The following is a 17,460-nucleotide window of genomic DNA, read 5'->3' as shown; positions in this document are numbered from 1 at the left end:
TGTATATACAATGTAAGCCCTTATCTTGGTATTTAACAGCTACTAGAACTCATTTTCCCTCTTATAAATGACAGACTGAAAATACTTTCATTTTTTTTACAGAAGTTATGTGATTCATTGTTACTTGTAGTTCTTATTTATTTTTCTTCATACTTGAAAACTTAGTAATTAATAATTGTGATTTTGATGATTACGTTCAGTCCATAACTAGTTATATTTATTTTCTTTTTATGTTGCTGAGATAGTATTGCCTTTTTTTAAGTTTATTTATTTTAAGAGAGAAAAAGTTAGCATATGTGCATGCACAGGGAAGGAGCAGAGAGAGAGGAGAGAGAGAGAATCCAAAGCATGCTCCACACCATCAACATGGAGCCCGACGTGGGACTTGAACTTGTGAACCATGAGATCATGACCTGAGCTGAAATCAAGAGTTCGACACCCAACTGACTGAGCCACCCAGGCACCCCACTGTGTTGCTTTTTAAAATAAATTAATCAAGTGGCACCTGGGTGGCTCAGCCCATTAAGTGTCCGACTTCAGCTCAGGTCATGATCTCACAGTTTGTGAGTTCGGGCCTCGCATCGGGCTCTGTGCTGACAGCTCAGAGCCTGGAGCCTGCTTCGGATTCTGTGTCTCCCTCTCTCCCTGCCCCTCCCCTACTTGTGCACTCTCTCTCCGTCTCTTTCTCAAATATAAACATTAAAAAAATTTTTTTTTAATTTATAAAATAAATTAATCAAGAATGTTGCTTTTGGTATGGAGGATTAAGATCTTATCAAATCTGCTTTCTAACAGATAACAGTTACAAAGTCTGGACAAAATAAAAAGTACCTGAAGTATCTGGAGCTTGAATAGAGGTTTCAAGAGGGAGTCGTAACGTGGCAGAAAGGTCCGAAGAGGGGTGTGTGCCCCAGTATTTCAGCTTTACTCAGATAACGGACCATAGTCACAGCATGACACTCGGTGGTTGAAGTGCTAGTGGAAAACCAACCAGGCTTCTGGCCTGAGGAACCAAAAACTAGAGTTTAGGACAAACATGGCAACCCAAAAGAAAGGGAGGGAATTGTGAAGAGGAGAAAGGTAGAGAAAAAGATCCCCAGGTTTTTGTGCAGAGTCTAACCACGTCTCTGGCTGACCCTTCCACCAGCCACAAAGCACCTCAAAAAGGACAGAAGAAATCAGATGAGCTTTGAGTTGTTGCCTGTGTCCAAAAGAGACAGTTTGCAGTTTGAGTCTCACCAAATTAATTCACTGCCAAAGCACAAAAACATCAACATTCATTGGAGAAAGAGGTTACACACACACACACACACACACACACACACACACACACACACACACACAAACACCCTCTCCATCCTTTAGACAGAGAATTGAGAGTCTCGGTAAAACATAATATATAAGGGGGCACCTGGGTGGCTCAGTTGGTTAAACGTCTGACTTCAGGTCAGGTCATGATGTCACAGTTCATGGGTTCAAGCCCTGCATCGGGCTCTGTGCTGACAGCTTGGAGCCTGGAGCCTGCTTCCAATTCTGTGTCTCCCTCTCTCTATATCCCAACCCTCCCTCTCTCTTGCTCTCTCTCTCTTTCTCAAAAAAATAAAAAAACATTAAAAACAAACATAATATGTAGGAATACAATCCCAAATTACTCGATATATAAAGAACCAGGAAAATATGACCTCTTACCAAGAGAAAAGACAGGCCAGATGAAGATGTTAGAATCCATTAGACAAGAACATTAAAGTGTCTGTGATAACTAAGCTCTGTGAAGTAAAGGAAACCATACTTGTAGTAAGCAAAATGGAAGAACCTCCACAGATAATTATAAAACATAATAACAAAATGAAAAAAAAATCAAGCTTAAACATTCAGTATTTGAAATGAAAAAGTCATTGACTTGGCTTTATAGTAGGGTACGTATTGTGTAAAGGAAAAGTATTTAGATGTAACACATGACACAACAGAGCATGGTGATGGCAGGGGCCAGTAAATGGAACCAAATGATTGCATGGTAACTACATTTGATGGGAAAGTGCTGTAGTAACTTGAAAAGTAGACTGTGTGAACAATGTTTATTTTAATTTCTAGTATAACCACTAAAAAAAGTTGTGCAAAAAGTATAGCTCAAAAGCCAATAGGTAATCTTTATTAAAAACCAAAAAAATCCAGGGGTGCCTGGGTGGCCTATTTGGTTAAGCATCCAACTTCAGCTCAGGTCATGATCTCATGGTTTGTGAGTTTGAGACCTGTGTCAGGTTCTGTGCTGATAGCTTGGAGCCTGGAGCCTGCTTCAGATTCTTTGTCGCCCATTCTGCCCTCCCTCCCTTGCTCGTGCTCTGTCTCTCTCTCTCTATATCTATTTAGAGAATAAATAAACATTTAAAATTTTTAAAAAGTTAAAATCCAAAAGTAGGCAGAAAAGGAGGAGTTTTTTTTAAAAAAAGAATATAAAATACAAATAATAAAATGGGTAACTTAAATCCAAACGTATCAAAAACTACTTTAAATATTAGTGGATCAAATATTCCAATTAAAAGGCAGAAATTAACAAAATGAAATGAAAAAGAAGACCCAAATATGCTATATGTAAGAGATGTGCTTTAAATATAAACACACATGTAGGCTGAAAGCAAGTAGATGGAAAGAGAAGACATACCATGTGCCATGGACTGAATGTTTGTTTCCACCACCCCCCCCCCCCCATTCATATATTGAAATCTTAACCCCCAATTAGGAAGTGAGGCCTTCTGGGGGGTGATTAGGTCATGAAGGTGGAGCCCTCATGATGAAATTAATGCCCTTATTATATATTATGGCCCCAGAGAGTTCTCTAGTCCCCTTTCCATTATATGAGGATACAAGAAGCCAGCAACCTGCAACCCTGAAGAGGTCCCTCACCAGAACTTGATCATGCTTACACCCTGACCTTAGACTTCCAGCCCCGAGAATGGTGAGAAATAAGTTCCTGTTATTTTTAAGCCAACCAGTCTGTGGTATTCTGTTAAAGCACGTAAATAAGCATAGAAAGGCCACAGTGGTTATTAATACCAGACAAAACAGACCTGTGGCAAAGAGTATTATCAGAAACGGGGCCATTTTATAATGATGGATACATGGCTTCATCAAGAAGACGTGATATTCGTAAATGTGGGTCAATGTGTATGTGCCTAATAACAGAGCTCCTAAAATGCATGAAGCAAAAATTGAAAGGATAAAAAGAAGAAATGGACAATTCCACAATGGTAGTAGGAGGTTTTAACACCCCACAGGAAGTGGTGCAACAAGAGACAGAAAAGAACCGTAAAAATATAACCCAAACAACACTATCTACCACCTTGATCTAATTGTTATTCACAGAATGTTACATCCAACGATGTCAGACTGCACCTTCCTTTCAGTACACACGGTGCTTTTACAACAAATCATATGCTAACCCACAAAACAGCTCTCAATCAAAATAAGATTATTGAAATCGTCGAATATGTTCTTTTACCACAACAAAATTAAATTGCAAGTCAAGAACAGTACGGATGGTCCCCAACTTTTGAAGATCCCACTTACAATTTTTCAACCTCACAATGGTGCAAAAGTGATATACATTCATTAGAAACCACTATGAATTTTGAATTTTGATCTTTTCCTGAGCTGCTGCTGTACAGTATGGTTCTCTGTTGTGACACTGGGCAGCAGCTTTGTGCCACCGTGCCCAGTCAGTCACGTGGTCGCCAGGGTCGACGATTGATCCACCTACAACCATTCTATACCCATGCAACCATTCTGGCTTCGGGTTTTCACTTTCAGTATAGTATTGAGTAAATTATATGAGAGATTAAACTTTATTATAAAATAGGCTTTGCGCTAGATGAATTTCTCCCACTGTAGGCTAATGTAAGTGTTGTGAGCCCAGCTAAGGTCAGGTAGGCTAAGCTATGATGTTTGGTAAGTTAGGTGTATTAAATGCATTTTCTGCTTAATGATATTTTCAACTTATGATGGGTTCATGGGGATGTAACCTCATCATAAGTCGAGGAAGATCGTACAATATCTAGAAAGACATCCCAAATTTTAAAATAAACAACTTACTTCTAAATAATCTGTGGGGCAAGAAAAATCATGAGAGGTTAGGAAATATTTAAGACAGAAAAGTAATGAATATACAATATATCAAAATTTGTGTAATGCCCCTAACCTAGTGCTTAGAGAAAATGCATGGTTTTATTTTATGTTTTATTTAAGTATAATAGACACACAATGTTACATTAGTTTCATATGTACAACATAGTGATACAAGAAGTTTATATGTTATGCTGTGTTCACAAGTGTGGCTACTGGTCTGTCCTGATACATCCTGATACATCGCTATTACAATACCATTGACTATGTTCCTTATGCTGTGCCTTTTATTCTGATGGCTTATTCACTCCATAACTGGAAGCCTGTATCTCCCACTCTTCTTCACCTATTTTGCCCAACCCCCAAACCCACCCCTCTGGCAACCATCAGTTCTCTGTATTTACAAGTCTGATTCTGAAATGGCTACATACTGTATGATTCTAACTATATGACATTCTAGAAAAGGTAGACCTTTATAACATTAAAATTCTTTATTAGTTTTGGGGCTCCTAGGTGGTTCAGTTGGTTGAGCATCCAACTTTGGCTCAGGTCATGATCTCAGGGTTCATGGGTTCAAGTCCTGCATCAGGCTCTTTGCTGACAGCTCAGAGCCTGGAGCCTGCTGCAGATTCTGTGTGTCCCTCTCTCTCTGTCCCTCCCCTATTCACACTCTGTCACTTTCTCTCAAAAAATAAATAAACACTAAAAAATTTTTAAACTCATCTCTTATCTTTTTAATGTTTATTTTTGAGGGAGGGAGGGAGGGATGGAGAGAGAGAGAGAGAGAGAGAGAGAGAGAGAGAATGCATGGGGGAAGGTCAGAGACAGAGAGAGGGAGACACAGAATTGGAAGCAGGCTCCAGGCTCTGAGCTGTCAGCACAGAGCCCGACATGGGGCTCGAACCCACAAACCATGAGATCATGACCTGAGCTGAAGTCGGACGCTCAACTAACTGAGACACCCAGATGCCCTTATATGGTTTTTAATAATACTTTTTTATAACATTTCAGAAGTGGAGAGCCAAGGCTTTCTTTATTTCCACTCTTAGGGAGAAAGAGAAACTACCTCTTCAAACATCACTGAATCACTGGGAAACTTGGGTGCTCCTGGGACCAAGAGTTTGGAGAAGGAAGAGTAAGGAAGTAAGCAAAGAGGAATTTGTTGACAGTTGCAAGCAAAGTAGAAATAGATTAGATGAATTGGTGTTGGGGAACCTGGAGAGGAATGTTTAGAGCAAAGAAGACAAGAGGCATGAATAGAGGCATGGCATGACTTTCAAGCTGTGGAAACGTGAACACTAAAGTACAACGGACAATAGGTTGGATGGATGTTCCCTGGAGCTGCAGGTGCAATGGCTGCCACAAGGCGGTGCTCTGACTGCATCTACTTTGGCTTCCACTGTGCTTTTCATTTTCCCACTCCTCTCTCCTCTTTAAGGGCTCTAACTAGAGGTCTGTCACACTCCAGCCATAGTCAGCCAGCCTGTTATTAGTGCCAAGCCATCCTCCTGGAGCAATGACAGTGTAAATTTCAGCAGTGGCAGAAAGGGGACAAATACAGCTGTTGTGCATTTTAGAATAATTGCCACAGACCATTTAGAGACAGCTTTATAATAACGGCACTTATACAGACTCATACAATATTTCCCTTTTCTGTTTTATTCCTCCCTCAACACTTTGCAACATCAATGTGTTAATCCGCTCATCTTGTGAGTCTAGAATTATCTGCTCCCTAATTTTCTTTTCTTTTACTTTATTTCATGTGTTTATGTTTAAAGCAACTGGCCTTTCTTTGGGCAATTAGGATGGTTCAGGTAGAAACCTGTGTTCTGTCTGCTCCCCAGTTTTACAAAAGGAGGCTTGCAGTCCCAGGGAAGGTACCATTCGGCCTTTTCCTACCTTATTCCTTCTGCTGGGAGTTCCACTCTTCCTGCCCTCACCTTTTCCCAACACAAATGCTATTTGTGAAACACCTCTTCTCACCCCACCCCAAGTCTGGCTCCTCTTTTTGCTTCCATTGTCCCGAGTTCACTTACCAGCTAGCTAGTGTTTATCTCATTGTGTGCTCAGTGTTTCTTATCCATCACCTCTATTCCAGGTTCCTTGAACTTTCTTTATATTCCCCAATGTCCACCACAACTCCCCACATAGTGAGAACATGGATGGCTGGATAAATAAAACAGGCTCCAGCAGGTCAAAGCCCTTGCCCCATCTTGAGTCCGCAGCAGAGTTGGAAATATCCAGAAATTTAGACCCGAACCAGAATATCTTGCTGCTGTGGTTGACTGTGGTCTCTCCACAGAAAAGTTCTAAATGGGCCTAAATGGAGAAGTCCTGGGTCCTGCAGTGCGCCACAGATCCGGGGAGATGCCCAGAGCTGGCACAGCAAGACTTCAAGGCCCATAATGTGTGCAGAAGGCCTGGACGATGCAGATTACTAAGACCACCTGCCTTACATGGCAGTTGAAGCAGCATCCTGGAACCGATGTCTCAGAGACATGACAAGAAGCAGCAAACCATGTGATCCCGTGTTCCTCTAGTTTTTTTTTGGGCGGGGGGACAGACATCTCTCTCCAGGTAACTGTGAGACCCCTGAGTTTTAGCACCCTCTGAGAGAATCAAAGAGGCATGAACTCCCTGTGTCTGGATCCAGTGTGTATCCTTTGCATGGCTTGCTGGCTGGCTCTGGACCAAACCCACCAAAAGCGATCTTGCTCTGAACCCGAGTCATCGTTCCTGCCCATCCTTTCTGAGATGGCGGAGGAAGGACAGCATATTGGGTATGGTTGTGAAAAAGCTCATCCCTTTTGATGTGTCCTCTTTCTTGCATAAACCAAACTTCTTTTCTGCCCGTCTGTTAATTCTTCCCTCCCTCTCTTTGTTCCATCCTTCTTATGTATTTAATGAGTACTCACTAGGTGCCAAGCTCTGTGCTGGAGACACAAAGATGAATTAGGTACAGTGCTCTACCTTCAAAGAATTCACAGGATTCTGGAAGAGACAGGAAGGTCACAATATACTTGCATAAATGCCATAATGTAGGAGGTATCTGTGAGACCCTGGAAGTTCAAGGGAGTGGGCCATAGCACACTAGCAGGTGTTTGGTAGCCAGCTGGTGGGAGGAGCCCTGACTGGTAGTGTTTGCCGATGTCCGACGTCCGTGTGGCAGACATTCCCATCATGGCTGCTCTCAAGCTACTAACCTGATGTCACTGAACAGAGTTGGGAAGGGACGTACACAGTTGGCTCTTTTGTTTTTTTTTTTTTTTAATTTTTTTTTTTAACATTTATTTATTTTTGAGACAGAGAGAGACAGAGCATGAACGGGAGAGGGGCAGAGAGAGAGGGAGACGCAGAATCCGAAACAGGCTCCAGGCTCTGAACTGTCAGCACAGAGCCCAATGCGGGGCTCGAACTCACAGACCGTGAGATCATGACCTGAGCTGAAGTCAGATGCTCAACCGACTGAGCCACCCAGGCGCCCCACAGTTGGCTCTTTTGATGCAGTAAGAGCCATTTCTAGTATACCACCATGACTTCCCCCTCTAAGACCCTGAGCAGAGAACCCATTCAAGCTGTACCTGGGTTTCTGACTTACAGAACCATGAGCTCACAAACGAGTTTGGTTTTAAGCTGCTAAGTGTGTAGGAATTTGTTTTGTTGCCATAGAAAACTAAACAGAGCCTATGACACCCTTTTTACAGATGTGAAAACTGAAGCTTAAAAACAGTAAGCAATTTGACCACGGCCATGAGCATCTAGCAAGTGGGGGCTGGGAGGGCAACTGAGATGTGTCAGATTCCAAAGCCTGGGACACTGACTCCTGTGTTCCATGACTTCCCATAGAAAACCATGTCACATAGCCAGGAAGGGCCAGGGTCATGGGGGATACTATTCCTCTGTTCCTTCGTTCGTTCGTTCGTTCATTCATTCGTTCATTCACTCATTCATTCATTCATTTTTAAGGACCAGGAGAAAATGTGCGTTATTATTAAAAATGAAATTCTGAGCCAGAAGAAAATCAAATGTTGAGTGCGGCTTTGTACTTGAAGTGGTGTCCCAGTGGCTACCTTGATATTTATTTCAGAGGATAATGCTATAGAGTAAAAGAAGTTTCACATGGGACTGTACTCATTAAATATTTGATTTCGGCTAGAGTGTCCATTTCTACTTTTCTGCTCCAGCCTGACCAGATGTGCTCAGAAAATGTGGTTTCCCCTGAATATGTACATCTGTCAAAATTCCTGTCAATGTTAGCACAACTGCCAAGAGAGTGAACAAAGAGAGTTAGCGATTAACTTCAAAGAATTTTGTTGGAGAGGAATAAAGATATTTAAGGTCTGTTTTGTGAACTAATTGCATTTGCATATTTATGGGATTTACTGATATAGCAGTAATTAAAAACTATTTAGTAGTCTTAAAGGACACATAACTCAGTTGCTGTTTGCATAATAAACACTTCTTATTATGTTTGCATAATAAAACCTCTCCCCCTCCTTCTTCCAAAAGACACTGGTCCAGCTAAGAGGTGTTGTATCTTACTTGGAAATAATGGAGAGACAAAGTGCAAGGGCTCCTGGGAATGTGGAGACGGGACTTCTGAAAGAAATACATCTCTAGGTAGCCTCTTAGTGACAGGCCTGACCCTAGACTGCATTCAAGAAACAACAGATTCAAACCTCAGATTACTAAGTCTTTTTCTTAGCTGATATTTTAAGAAGGCTGAATGCTTAGCTTCTGACAATTCCATTTTTTTCATTTTAATACACTGATCTGCTTGAAAGGCCTGAACGGGGTTCACCTCACATTCATCCTTCCTAAATAGCTTAGAGGGGTGTGGTGAGATCTTTGAGTAATGGATAAAAAGTACTGTATTAATGAGTGAGAAGAGACCATTTTCCTGAAAAATTTCATGAAAAATTAAATTTTCATGAAAAAAAAAAATGAACAGGGAAGAGATACCAAATCTAAAGGCACCAAGTAAACAAACTAAATCCAGACAGGACAGTAAGATTGGAAAAACAAATATCTGAGCCATTTGGTGATACAGAGCAAGGCGATCAAGGAAAGATGGGGAAGCGTCTGTGTATAAACTATTTTGAAAACAAGTCAGTCACACAAAACCGTTCCCATCTTGGCAGAATTCATCAGCCAATAAAGAGCTGTAATGGGCAGGATCACCAGACTGTTGTTAAATTAGCTAATGAAGGTTGTAATGTACCTGTATTACACATCATTAGCAGTGGCCTTCCAGTAACAGATGGGTACATGAGGAAGTGAGAAGAAAAGGGAGGGGAAAGCATATCCCAGAAGGTCTGACTTACCATGGCTTGCTAAAATAAAATGTGTGGCAAGAATGTAATGCCGATCATCATCGCGATTAAACCTTTGCATAAAGGGAAGCTTCTGTGTCACCTTCCCGTAAAAAGTGCTAGGTACATAGATATGTCTGTCTGCAGCTTGCTTTTCTCCTCATGGAAAGTGCTGGGACTTTGGTGGCCAGATCAGTCTTTGGTGATCGTATCTCTTGATAAAGCCCCATTTATCTGGCCATCCTCTTTCAAGGATGTTTCTAAACTTTCCATAAGTTTGTATCAAATTTTCACTACCAGGTTACATTTCTTTTTTTTTTTTTTTTTTTTTCTGAAATATTTTCAAATACACAGCAAGACTGGGAGAATAGTAAAATGAATCCCGCCCCCAAGCGTTTGAGAGTAGTTTGCCAACATGATGCTCTGTCGCCTGTGAGTGCTCAGAATGTGATCCTTACGAACAAGAACATTACATGATCTCAATTCCATCAAAATCGGGAGTCTCTAGGCCCCACCTTGGGTTTTGCGGAGTCTCCCCAAGATGTTCTTTGTAACAAAAGGATCCAATCCAGAGTGACACATTGCACCCAGTTGTCATGTCTCCTTAATGGGCTTTATGGGACACGGTTTCTCCGTCTTTCCTCAGCTTCCCTAACCTTGACACTTTTGAAGATTATAAGCTGTTTTGTAGCGTGTCCCACAGTATGGGGTTATCTGGTGTCTCCTTCCAGATGGATCCAAGTTTTGAATTTTTGGCAGGATGATCACAGAAGTGCAGCTGTGTCTTCTCAGTCCCTCCTATCTCATGGCACACAACTCCCGTGATTGGTAACGTTAATTTTCATCATTTGATTAACGTGTTGTCTGCCAGATTTCTCCACGGAAAGTTTTTTTTTTTTTTTTTTTACTCATTCTGATTAATAAGTATGTTGTGTAAGTGTTCTGTTTTTCATCAAACTTTCGCCAGCTAGGTTTTATCAGCCACTGATGTTTTTTGAGTGAATTATGACTATGAAGATTCTGACATTCCTTCTACATGTATTAGTTGGCATTCTAACTTAAGGAAAAGTCTTCATTTCATTCATTTATTTAAATCAGCATGGACTTGTGGATTCTTTTTTTTTTTAATTTTTTAATGTTTATTTTTGAGAGAGAGAGAGAGAGAGAGAGAGAGAGAGAGAATGAGCGGGGGAGGGGCAGAGAGAGAGGGAGACACAGATTCTGAAGCAGGCTCCAGGCTCCGAGCTGTCAGCACAGAGCCTGACGTGGGGCTCAAACCTGCCGATCACAAGATCATGACCTGAGCTGAAGTCAGACGCTTAACTGACTGAGCCTCTCAAGCACCCTGTGGATTTGTATTTTATTTTGGGAGATCCTTCAACTAACTATGCCCTTTTAACATGTCTCTATCATTCTTTTATTTTTTAATTATTTTTTAATGTTTATTTTTGAGCGAGAGAGGGAGACGCAGAATCTGAAACAGCTCCAGGCTCTGAGCTGTCAGCACAGAGCCCGACGCGGGGCTCGAACCCACAAACCACGAGATCATGACCTGAGCCCAAGACGGATGCTCAACCGACTGAGCCATCCAGGTGCCCCTCCTTGTCATTCTTTTAGCACTTCTTTACTTTGTGACGCAACAAGATGTTCTTGGGTCTTCTCACACATCCCCTGTTCAGCTCCATGTCTTCCTTTTAGGTAAGTGTGTTATTTAGAAACTAAGATCTGGGTGTCGGGTATACTCATTGCTACTGGGGTGTCCTGGCTCCCAGACTCACCAGTGCACAGAGCTTGGGATACAAGTATGTATTAACATCTGTACACACACATTGACATCTGTGTTTATTTTTATATGTAGCCACATGTATTGAAAACCACAAGTTCACACTGATGCCTCCAAAACCAACTCAACGCCTCAGGGTTCATCCTAGTTTCCTCCCTTTCCATATTTGTAACTCCTGTCACCAACAGTAGGGAGTCAGTCGGGCTACGTTTTATTGGTAGATGAAAATTAAGGAGACAGCTTCACAGATTGTAAACAAAGGGACTAGATAAATTAGCAGAACAGGGATCAGGTATGTATTTCTCCCCTCGGTTTGCTCTGTGAAACTCATCTCAATCCTATGCCTCTACAATCCCACTCGTAGTAAAAAGCAGATAGATGTTGGAAATGGTATGAAATTCAGTTTTGTTTCTAGAACATCTAGGGGTCTACCAGTGGCAGATAGAATCATATGGAATTAGGTCTCTTTCTCCTTCATAATGAAGAGTATGGGTGCTCAGTGAAAAGATGAAAGAAAAAATTTATCACATGATGTCCAGCTTTCGTAGCCCTCATCTTCAATCAGCCTAGAAGGATCCTCTCATACATGGTTTACTTTCTGGATTGTATACTCAGTGACAATTTAAGAAGCACCCCCATTTATCAAACATCAACGTTTCTTTTAATTAAAGGAGCTCAGGAAAGACAGAGTGCACTTTCCCCACTGTATTGTTAGCAGCTGTTCTTGATTAGGCAATAACAGGGTTCCATTAGCTTTGTGTGATTCAAGAGTCCAATAGCCATTGTCAAATGCTGAAGATGCTCCTGCATAAGTCTGGTTTAGAACAGCTATTTAGGTCTCAATTATTAATGAAATTAGTGTCCTGGATGTCAGCAAGATCATCGCCTTAGGTAAAGGCTGTAAAGGAAACCGTATTAGTGTGGAATGTCCCCTCCTTAGGGGCTCCTCTTAGATTACATTTTTCACTTAGCTATCTCTTGTCAGGGAAATTGAAATGTTGGCCACGATCTGATGCTGGGGCAGAACCAAATGGAGAAGTTAAGGGGTATTGCTGTGGCATCAATTCTGAAACATTGTGTGGTGCTGGCGGCGCCTTTGGTCCTGTTCAATGTTTACAAAATAGCACCGGCGAGGACAGCATAAACTGGCAAACAGCAAAGAACGGAGTGAAGAGGGGCCCCTTTGGGAAAAATTGAGTGGTATTCCGTCCCATAGGCAAGTCTACGTTTCTTCTCTTTGGGATGTGCCCGGGAACAACGGCAGGTGCAATGGCTCCTCTGTGGAGCCATTCATCCCGGTGGCTGCCTCAGGTGGGTCCTTGTAATGATTTTATTTAAGGCATTGAGTATTAACTCTTAGGAGCGAGAGATGATATTTGTCTACATTGTGCTGTATAACTCTTTTCAAGTGTTTGTTTTTATTTATCATCTGTACAACGCCTAGTCCTCTGAAGCTACATGGAGACCTACGATGATAGATATGTATATGTATATGTATATGTATACGTATATGTATATGTACATCCACATCTGTATCTTTATCTACATGTATACATACACACAGAGGCACATAGTGGGGCTTTGTACAGGCAGCTTTAATATGCTCTGAAATGTTAAAACTGTTTGATAAGCCCCTGTTTCTCTAGAAATCAGGCTTTCTTGGCAGCAATTTACATTGATAGTCTGGGGCATTCTTTTTCAGATTTGCTTTTATGTCTGAATAATACATTTTTATTATCCAAAATGGTCTTGGCTTCATTGTAAGCTTTTAGTAGACCACAGAAAGAGTCTCTTGGATCCAGCATGGCTATAGATGCCCGGATATCATTTTGATATTAAGGGTTTCATCCAGCTGTACAAAGTCTGTATAGATAATGAGTATATCTCAAAAGACAAGCACTATGAACTTGCGTGTTTTAAGTGTACAGTTCCCCTTAAAATGCTTTAGAAACTAAAATATTTTTCCATATTTCTGGAACCGAACTACACTTTTATGGTTCCAGTATTAACAACACTGAATTGGGCCATTAGAGTTCGGATACAATGGATTCTTAAAGACACATACAGATCAAGCAGATCACTTAGGCTGGTGTTTCCCAACACCCCACTTTTTTGAGGGGTCTTGTGGAACTCACATCTAGGAATTTCCATGTTTTAAAATATAACTGGAAGTGGAATCCGTCATTTATGGCAATGAGGAAGGAATTTGGTAGCAAAGCAGCTGGAAATGAGTGTTTCTTGGGTAGAGAAGAAAAATAGCCACTTAGCCTTAAAGTATAAAAATCCTGAATGTTGAACTTCAAGGATAAAATAATTATTTAATTATAAAAATGAAAATAGGAAATTTCATTAAATGCCAGATGAGTTTCTTAGCAGAAAATAATTGTAAACATTAAGCTAAGTAAGATAGAAGGATAGAAGGTAAGGAAAAGAAAGAAATTGTTCTTAACGATATCTCTTTCTAATGTGTAGTATTATGCTTGATTTTTGTTCTAAATGTGACAGAAAATGTGTTTTAATGGTGTCTAGTAATCCGTACTTGACTAAAAATCATACTGGGAACATGTGTTGCAGAAAAATCTGCCCTTTGGAATCTTTGCTGGGTTAATATCAAGATGATTTGTAAATGCAAGAGCACTGAACCAACCACCAATTCAAGGCCACTGCCTGGAGGTGATGTGTGCTGGGGTAAGAGGCCCAGGTTAGGAGACCTGTTTGGTTCCTACTCCACTACTCACCAGCCATGTAACTCTGAAGAAGTCAATTAGTCTCTTAGAGATTCAGTTTTCCTGTAAGTTAAATGTTTCTCTTGTATATTTGTGAAGATCTAATAAGATAACATTGTGAAATTGTAGGGTGCAATGCAAATGTAAGATACTTTTGACCTAAACACACACACACACACACACACACACACACACACACACACACACACAGAAAATAACAGCGGGCTGTTTCTACCCAGTCATGCACACCATGCAACATGTCAGTCTTCCTTTTGAAGGGTTACTCACTGCTATCCCTAATATTCTGGGGGAGTCAGGTCAGTGTAGTGTCATGCTTAAGAGCTTGGGCTTTGGATCCAGATAACTTGTGCTTAAATTCCAACCTCTTCATTTGCAAGCTGTGGGACTTTGGGTGGTACTAACCTCACTGAGCCTGTAGTCCCTTACCTGTAGCAAAGTGACTCTGCATCGGGCTGTAGGGTACCTATGTCATAAGGCTGCTGTAAAAGCCAAATGAGATAATCCGTGTCAATTGCTCTTAGCACAGTGCCTGGCATATGGCACATATTCAGTCAGATTTGGGAATTCAATAGACCACACACCTAAATCTGAATTTCCTTGTAACCCCTCAGATAGATGTATAACTCTTTTCTTTTTTAATAATCCTAGACATGACATACTCACTAAAGCAAGAACATCTCTTTTCATCAGAGTGCCCAGAACACTTTAAGATAGGTGTGAGAATAATTTGTTAAAACAAGGAAAACGAATAATTCTATTGTATTCTTACCTTAAAAAAAAAATCTCTCTTCACCTAAAAGTGCTTCATAGCTCAGTCCCCTAACACATTCTACTTTCCAGAAATCTTACAAATAAATTATTAGCATCCACAGAGGCAGTGCTAACAAGGAATCTTTCCTGGGTCTGTGGATCATTTCCATCAGCTCTGTTGAAACATCACTGAACTGAGTCATTTAGTGCTTGTGTGAATGTCACATTAGCTTTCAAGGGGGCATAATTTACTGTTAATTAATGGTCACTTAAATCCTTAATCTCTCTCTTGTAATTGATCTTTCTCCTCAGGCAAATTTGCATTCATAGTAGAAATGTAATTTATTATTTCTTCCTGTTTTGAACAAAGAACTCTGCCCTTATAGTTTATTTCAGCATATTTTCATTTCCTTCTTATTTTTCTTCCTATCATTGCTTGTTTCTCTATTGTTCCTAGTTCTAGATTCCAGAACTTTCTCTGTTTACCCAAAGACTTTGACATGTTCTGGAAACTTATGTTATTCTATAGGGTATCTATGGATTGTTTCCTAGAAAAGATAACAGAGGGAAAATTTGGGTCTTTATGGGCAGAGGGTGTAGGGAAAACACATTCATTTCTCAGAATTATGCTTTCACTCTATCTCCGATAGTTTCCTGTATTGGAACACGCACATTTCAGTACTTCCCCGACTGGGACTTGAATTGGGAGCTTCCAAGCGAGGTGAAAGTGAAGTTGCCCAAAGCAAAGTTCACGGGAAAAGCGCCAAACCAGCTTTGCTTTTATGCACCTGACTTCTCTCCCCTGGGGTACAACAGCAAGAAATGGTCTCAGGTGGAGAGGTTCACAGCACATTTTTTTGACAATCACAGTTCACAAAAACCTTAAAAATGACGCCTGATGCAAGCCACCTGCCTTAGTCCTGCATGCCTGAATAGCTGATGCCATTTTAGGCGTCTTCCTGGGTGAACTGTTAGGAAGTTAAACTGCTCATTAGCTTTGCAGCTCTGGTGGTAATGAAAGTGAATATTCCACTGCCCACAACGAGTCTGCAGTTGCACCCCCAGCATCGTTGTTAGCATTTTGGTCACACTGACATTGATAAATCATAGAAATTGCTGCCCGTGGCGGCGAGTGACACGACATCATTCATAAAGAAACGGGTAGAAACAGGACTGTCGCACAGAGAGAAGAGATCTCATTTACAGTTTCCTGCTGGACCCTGCACACCTTCAGCGGCTCATCAAAATAACCATCAAAACCACTGAGAGGCGAGGTGAATTCACGCACAGGACACGACAGATAGATTTCACTCACGCACTGTGGCAGGAGGTGTGCAATTTGCTTCAGTCCAATGACTTAGCGAAGCTTTGAATCCCCCAGGAGCTGGCAGAGCTTGTGAGCAAAATATCTTTTTGCAATTCAGAGGAAGCCCTCGCAAATTTGTCACTTCCAATTGTTGGTGCTCGCTTCCCGGGCTTCCTTTCCCCTGGCCTCCCCTGCCTCAACACCAATCACTGCTCCTCTGCAAATCAGGATTCCCAGGTCATAGAAAATGGTTGTTCTCTGGAACCAGAAAGAATTTTTTCCCAAAGCGGAGATCTCATTTTCTGACAAGCATGTTTTATTTATAGACAGTTGAGTGCAAAAAGAGATTTTTTTTTTTTTTGAGAAGAAAAGTGTGAATTGTAATCTCATTAATCCCATTATTGAAGAATCCACACAGATCTTTGGGTCCATTGGTTTGTCCATGTTCCTGCTTGGATTTTCTACTTAACCGTTGAATTGTGAATGGAAAATCAAAAGAAAAACCCAAATAGGACATAACTTGTGGCTGAGTGTATAGGAAGGTTTTTTTCTATGTAGGTGTAGGTGGGGGTGATACAGAAATAAAGGATTCTGTCTCCCAAGACGCAAGACTGCTGTGAAAACAGAATTGTAGGTGAAGTTCAGATCCTTGGAGATCAGGTTGGTGTATTTATCTTTACAGTGAGATTTCTCTACTGGGCAGTTAGACCATCAGCTTGCTTTAAATAAGTGTCTGCCAGAAAGCCCACCAACTGGCTATGAATTTAAGCAGATTGGGGTAAGCTGAAAACTATGTTCTGTTAGGAACCACCAAGTCCTGAACTGTCTGAAATCTTGTAAAGATGCTAAGATGCTAAGTTTTGTTTTTCAGAAATCCTAGTCACAGATACACCTCATCCCAGGAATTCTACTCTATATCGTCTCACCAAGCAGCTATTACAGAAATATCACAAGAAAGTGAGACCAGTTCATGATCGGACTAAGGCCACCACGGTATACCTGGATGTATTTGTCCATGCCGTATTGGATGTGGTAAGGACCATCTTACCCTTTCTGATTCATGTTACCCTTTAGTAAAACTACCTGCTGTTTACGCAGGAGTCTAGGAGATGTTTTATTCTTAAGACTCCAGTTGAGCTGGTAAGGAAGTTGCACTAGACTCATGTTAGCAGTAAGCGTGAGATAAAATACTTATTAGACACATGCTTTCTAGTCCCCAACTTGCAAGCTGAGATGCAGATAGTCTAGAAATAGGAGTTTCATGGAATTAAGAGTTTTGTTTTAATTTTTGTAATGTTTATTTATTTTTGAGAGAGAGAGAGAGACAGAGTGTGAGTTGGGAGGGACAGAGAAAGGGAGGCACAGAATCCGAAGCAGGCTCCAGGCTCTAAGCTGTCAGCACAGAACCCAACGTAGTGCTTGAACTCACAAACGGTGAGGTCATGA

The 17,460-nt window shown here is 41.0% G+C and overlaps 1 protein-coding gene across 1 annotated transcript in view; it reads left to right on the top strand.

Annotated features, from left to right (window-relative positions):
* HTR3B (5-hydroxytryptamine receptor 3B) overlaps positions 1–17,460 on the top strand; it is a 74,546-nt gene that overhangs the window by 7,513 nt on the left and 49,573 nt on the right. The window contains 4 exon segments of the mRNA XM_078432763.2: positions 5,166–5,259; positions 6,419–12,522; positions 13,786–13,899; positions 16,886–17,046. Coding sequence (XP_078288889.1) covers positions 13,827–13,899; positions 16,886–17,046 — 234 coding nt within the window. The 5' untranslated portion in view covers positions 5,166–5,259; positions 6,419–12,522; positions 13,786–13,826.

Source organism: Panthera onca, chromosome D1, assembly GCF_046562875.1.
Source record: "Panthera onca isolate mPanOnc1 chromosome D1, mPanOnc1 haplotype 2, whole genome shotgun sequence".
Taxonomy (NCBI): domain Eukaryota; kingdom Metazoa; phylum Chordata; class Mammalia; order Carnivora; family Felidae; genus Panthera; species Panthera onca.
This window is presented reverse-complemented; position numbering and strand designations above follow the sequence as displayed.